This window comes from Lolium rigidum, chromosome 2 (genome assembly GCF_022539505.1).
Source record: "Lolium rigidum isolate FL_2022 chromosome 2, APGP_CSIRO_Lrig_0.1, whole genome shotgun sequence".
Classification (NCBI taxonomy): Eukaryota; Viridiplantae; Streptophyta; class Magnoliopsida; order Poales; family Poaceae; genus Lolium; species Lolium rigidum.
Genome location: NC_061509.1, coordinates 288,070,694 through 288,076,990, shown reverse-complemented (window position 1 = coordinate 288,076,990; position 6,297 = coordinate 288,070,694). Strand labels below are relative to the sequence as shown.

The window sequence follows — 6,297 nt, the reverse complement described above, 5'->3', positions numbered from 1 at the left end:
TTCAAAATAAAAAAGTATTATTAATTGGATATAAATATCGTAGGCATTGAATTATCTGATTCATTTCATTATATGAAGTATTTAATGTCATAAAATATATGATGCATTTAATGAATAATAAAAGAATATAATTGGGACAATATTCATATGGAAAATTTACATATCACTATTCATGTAATTATGAATTATTATTACTATAAATTATTAAAAGCTTGATTTTATGTCCAAATAAGATATTCTGGCCATAATTGCAATTAATAATAGGTCTTCACGTGCATATACGAAATAAGATATTCTTGCGATACTTGCATTTAAATGTGTACCTTGAATCAGACCATTTAATTCGTGATATGTTGAAAAACCTATTTATAAAATTCTGTATGCATTATGGAATTGACCATCCATGCTTTTGAAATGATGGAAAGGCAAGCTCTTAGACTGACCCTTATCCTATCATATCTTGTTCTAGTCACTAGAGGAAATGGTATACAATCTATGAATCAAGGAGAAAATTCTAGCCACATCGTCACATGTCAACAAACTAACAAAACCATTAAGGTATGAACCAACAATACTCGAACTTTTATATCTAGCAGAATCTTTGGTGGCTAACAATGTGATGAAACTTCAAAGCAGATGGAAGGCGGAGATATCTTTGATTGCATTGACGTGAATCTACAACCAGCTTTTAATCACCCATTGTTGAAAGACCACAAAATTCAGGTAAATCACATACTTAAATAAAAGGTTTGCATTCAATATTTGGTCAATTTACTTGATTCACATGTTTGCGTACATGGATACATGACGAGTGAGTTACCTCCTATATGGAGGCTGGATATGTAGAAACAGACTAGATTATATCATGAATTTTTTTGCATCGCTCTCCACGCTACTGTAATTCGTAACTTTGATTGTGCCACCTCCTTCTTGATTCAAGAATCTCTCTTTGTTTCAATTCTTTAAATTATGAATCAAACATTAGAAGCATGAAATAAAAAAACCTTTTGATATGTTTAGATTTATTGAACATGAGTTGATAAATATACTTTGTTTATAATGACACAAATTACATAATCTATTATTCAGTGATGAAGTTTCCCTTGCAAACAGATGGAACCAAGTTCTTTTCCAATAGGGATGGATGTAAAATCAGCGTCTCCACATCATGTATCACAAGCACAACCGCCTCTTGTTTCCTGCCCAAGAGGAACAATCCCTATACTACGGAACCATTTAAGACACCCTATATCATCCAAAAGTATTGATAAAGTTCTTGGAAATGATAAACAACAAGAGGTGAGTTTTATTATATATCTTTGAGAGAACATTAGCAGTCATAGGTTGATCAAAACGCACCATGTACACGTAGTATGATAAGTTAATTAAGTTCCTAGATACTATTAGTGCACCATCATATTTGAAACCTCTTTTTTAGTCTCTAATTATGGTCTGTAATTTGAATACTATGTATATGATTCAGGGTCATCATTTAATGCAATCAATTAAAGAGAAAGGATATTTCAAGTATATGAAGATCCTCCAAAATTATTTATTCAGTAGTTATCGTTCACATTTTTCTTTCATACACATGTTACTTGACCTTTACTTGAATAAATCTCATTTGTTACCAAGTTCCGCTAGCACTTTATTGAAGGAATTAGCATTTAAATTCCCAACTCTTATTCTCCAACATTAAGTTATATTCATGGAATGATATATGTGGCGCAGTACTACATGACTTATAAATAAATATGGTTAATATTTTGTCTTCTAATTTAACGATACTAGTTTTTTTCTTGTAGGCGGTGGGAATCAAATATCGAGACAATGATATATATGGTACGTGGGCCATAATAAATGTTTATGAGCCAAAGGTGAAAAATGATAGCAAGGATCTTAGTGCAACATCCATAGAAATTTATAATGGATCAGGTCCTGAAGAGGCAATTGTTGCTGGTTATTCGGTATCCCCGAGTCTAAGTGGTGATAGCTTCGCTAGGTTCCATATTTCTTGGGTAATCATGATAATCCTTTTGAAACTTGTTGAACTTTAGATATACTATAATAGTCAATTATAAATATAATTTTATATTACTTTAATGTTTACTAGGATGATGGCTTACACAAAAAGTCATGTTATGATCACACATGTCCTGGTTTTGTGCAAGTTAGCCACAAATTCGGTCTTGGAGCAAGATTGCAGCCCGTTTCAGTATATAATGGACCACAATATGCCATAACTGTTCTTATGTTCAAGGTAATCTATTATTTTCTAATTTAGATACCTTATATATAATGTGAAAGCCTTGCATGTGAATCTTTGTGTTTACTTAATTTGTTTGATTTGTAAAAAAGCTAGGTAGTTCACTATTATATTTATTGTGTTTTTTCCATTAAAATAATCAAGAGTTTTTTCTTTTCCTACCATCTCACAATCTCATAATATGTGCTAGGCATTTGACAAATAGATCATCCAAACTAGTGTTCTAAATGAACATACCACTCATTATACCATTAAGATAATGGATATTTAGCAAACATTTTTAACACCCATGACACAAAAATGTGTTATATTGATTTAAATTCCGTGTTATGACAAAACTTTAAGAGAAAACATGTCTACTTATCTATGTTAAGAGTTTCAAAATAAATTATGCCCTATAACACTTAAACGAAAAAATTACATCCGCATATGCATTAAGTAAGACACTCATGCCATGAGTTTATTTATGTTAGGACCCAAGGACTAAGAATTGGTGGGTTGTATATGGTGAAGATAATACTCCAATTGGATATTGGCCAAGTTCATTATTCACGTACATTAAGGATAAAGGTAATACTGCATTTTGGGGCGGCCATGTTTCTGGACCCACTGCCTCGACGGACTCTCCACAAATTGGTAGTGGTCATTTTGCCTCAGAAGGATATGGAAAATCAGCGTTTATCAAAAACATCCAAATAATTGATAAAAACAACAAGTTTTTTAATCCAGATGACAACAAAGCTTTTCCTGGCACCAGCAATTCATTCAAATACACGGTCGATGGTTATGGAGTCGACAAGTATGGTATGCATATATACTATGGTGGACCAGGTGATTTAGTCTGACAATCTACTACATGTTACAATAAAATTGACACAGAGTAGCTGCTAGGATATGTGAGTAATTGAGCATTAAGAAGGACAAGCTTATTCTTAATGTGGTCCAGAGTACAAGCAGCATGATCATCGAAATGGAGGAAATTTACCCTTTATTGGTGCACCTGGACATGTATTTGTTTGCCGTTGGATTTTATTACTCCCTCCGATCCATATTAGTTGATTTAAGCACAAGTGTATCTAGATATATTTTAGTTCTAGATACATCCGTACTAATGACAAGTAATATGAACCGGAGGAAGTAGCTTCTTTTTTGTGTATCTTCCGGTACACCACATCATTAGCTAGGGCAATAGTCTCTCCCTTTACACTCAATGCAACGGTGTGATCTGCTATGTGTTCTCTTTGACGGGCACGAAGTATTCCCACCATAGAAAGTGAGTGTTCTTGGGTTTCAAAGATTAGTGTTGTCCCTACGTTTACTTCAGTAACTAAAACATACGCACCAAACTACAACGCCTTATTTTCCTCACTGCCTTGCTCGTTTCTCGGTGTCTTACTCATTTCTCGGTCCTTATTAGCTAGATGGTAACAAAACAAGATGACACATATGCTACCTTTAAAGGTCTACATTAGTATATACTAGTAGAAAAATATCGGTAATTTTCAAGAGCGGAAATGAGAATTCTGAAGATAACCAGTGACGTCCATAACCCTACCCAGGCTAAGCCGGAAAGGTAATCTTGCTAGCGTCGTTCTTCTTCGTACCAATCTTTATACCTGCCCGGTTATGTCCCAAAGCAGCAATAACTGTGGGTTCGTACTTAACAAGACTTCAAGACGTTTAAGCATTCGTCAACCAATCGTCCTTTGTACTTGATGCACGCATGGGACTTAGAGGATGCAAGAGGAAGTCATAGGAAATATGGTGGGGTTAAGTGGCAGCGCACAAGCACTAAAAATCAATAGAGACACTTTCAACTTACAGGTGCTAGAATAGATAAGAGAGTACACTAACAGTTATATACTCTGCAATCATAACCCAGCCGATGTGTTCCCTCCTTCGCAAAGGAAGTACTTGCAAAGGCACTCACACGGTTGACAAGTTTTAACAATTTATTATTAGAGTTGTGCTGATTTACTAGGCAAGTTATTATTATTGAGGCTATAGGTGTAAGTTGTCTATGGTCGAGTCATACAGCTCCAAGTCGTCTATAACCGCGGAAATTGCTTATCGATAAGATGTAACCCTGCAGGGGTGCCCAAATATGCCCACACACACGATCAATCCAACCTGGCGAGGGAAAGATATCACGACTCTCACAACCTTCACCACAACAATGTCCAGAAAGACACCTAACCAAGTTGAACCCAAATAGAAGTCCGGGTGAATCTCCGAGACGGACCTAGCTGTTGCGAAAATGGCTTCCGAGGGTCAAAACACACACTGGGGCGAATTACCTGCTTCAGCATGCGATAAACATGCCGCGAACCTATACGTGCATACCAGAAACAGAGGATACAAGGCACCCAGGGGATTCCCAAAGTAAATAAGTAACAAGATGACATGCACACAATAACCAAAGGAAAACATATAAACTAGTTGTGGCCACTGGATAAAGCTGTAGATTCCAGCAGTGGTCGAGGGGCAGCCCATAGGAATACCCACGTGTGGTTAGAGCGCTCAATCTCGGAACAGATAACAGGAACTCGCGTCCTAAGATTTAAAGAAACACAAGTGAGCCGTCATAAAACGATCAGCTGACCCACCGATGCCTCCGCTTAACAATTATTAACAACTAAGTAACCATGATACCTCCAACATATATAACCATAAACCATGTGTCATGATCCCCCAACTGATAACCCGATAAAATAACGATAACGGTAACAAGATATAAACGATACTAAGCATGCCTACGACTCACAAGGCAGACCCGATAATCAAACAATAGTTGTAGGAGGGTGGTGGGGGCAATATGGACTACTTGAGGTAACAAGTGGATAGGACACGCGACAAGAACGCAACTCAAGACTAGCATAAGGGAGAAGGCAAAATAAAATAGGTAAGAGACTCCTGCAGGGACAGAAGTGTGGAAATTCTTGCCTGCTAAAAGCTTGTCGAGGAACATCCGGATAACTTGTTGTATCTCACCGCACCACTTCGTGATCCTATCCGGGAAGAGGCAAAGCGCTACAACAACCAACGGGTGCACATCTTACTACTACGGAAAAATAATCGGCATGATCATGATATGATATGCATGGCATGGCAAACATGATGCGATGCAACTTATCCATATTAAACTGAATCGGAATCCCGACAATTAAATGTTAGGTTGAATTTATTTATCTACCCCGCATATTAAATGTTGGTTAGCATGGCATAAGCATGGGATGGGTGAGCTATGACAAAATTAAATGGAACCGGGGTAAGATACGCATTCCTGCACAATTCCATATTTATTTTTAGAGGATTCGCTATTTACTCGGACCCACAAGATATGCGATGCTCACATGATGATATGATTAATGCAACAAGATAGATGATATTTATAAAATAAGGTTGTCTTAGGGTCGGAGTCTCACGTCGCACATCCGAGAAAAGATCACCGGAAAGAAGTGAAGTGGCGGAAGTCGCTGATGTCTTTGGGTTCAAAGTGGAATTAGACGCCTTCGGGTTCGGAAGCTTCAGATCCGTGAAGGAGAACTTGGTCACCAAATTTTAGTGTCGGTGGCGAACTTGAGTCGGTGTCGGTGGTCTTCGAGTGGCATGGAAGCGACGAGCCTTGTCGGCGGACATCAACGCAACGCAATGATGAACTTGGCAACCGACATCGTAGAACTTGGCAGAGACATCCACCCAGACACGAACATGCATGATCTTCACCAACACCAATACATCACCAACTTCAGCAGGAGCGGCACCACCACTTCATGCCTCGCGGCAGGCAAAATACAACGAGCACCAACACCCATGCATCTACACAGAGCACATGGATTGCTTGCAGCGACGCATGGTACCAAGCCTTGGAGAGGTCGTGGGCGTCGTGGGGTGCAGGCAACAGGAGGAAATCGACGAGCTTGAGGTGGCGCAGGCATGTGGGCTCCAGGACGACGCGGTGAACAGAGTGGAGGCGCGAAGGACCAACAAGAAGAGGCGGACGCGCTCGGGGAGAACCCTCGGGGACGAGG

At 38.4% G+C, this 6,297-nt stretch overlaps 1 protein-coding gene across 1 annotated transcript; it reads left to right on the top strand.

Annotated features, from left to right (window-relative positions):
• Nucleotides 1–636: 636 nt before the first annotated feature.
• On the top strand, nt 637–3,111 carry LOC124689051. Its single transcript, XM_047222655.1, has 5 exons — nt 637–723; nt 1,114–1,299; nt 1,806–2,018; nt 2,114–2,260; nt 2,740–3,111. Exons 1-5 carry the CDS (start codon nt 637–639, stop codon nt 3,109–3,111), a joined length of 1,005 nt encoding a protein of 334 aa, XP_047078611.1.
• The last annotated feature ends 3,186 nt before the right edge of the window (nt 3,112–6,297 follow it).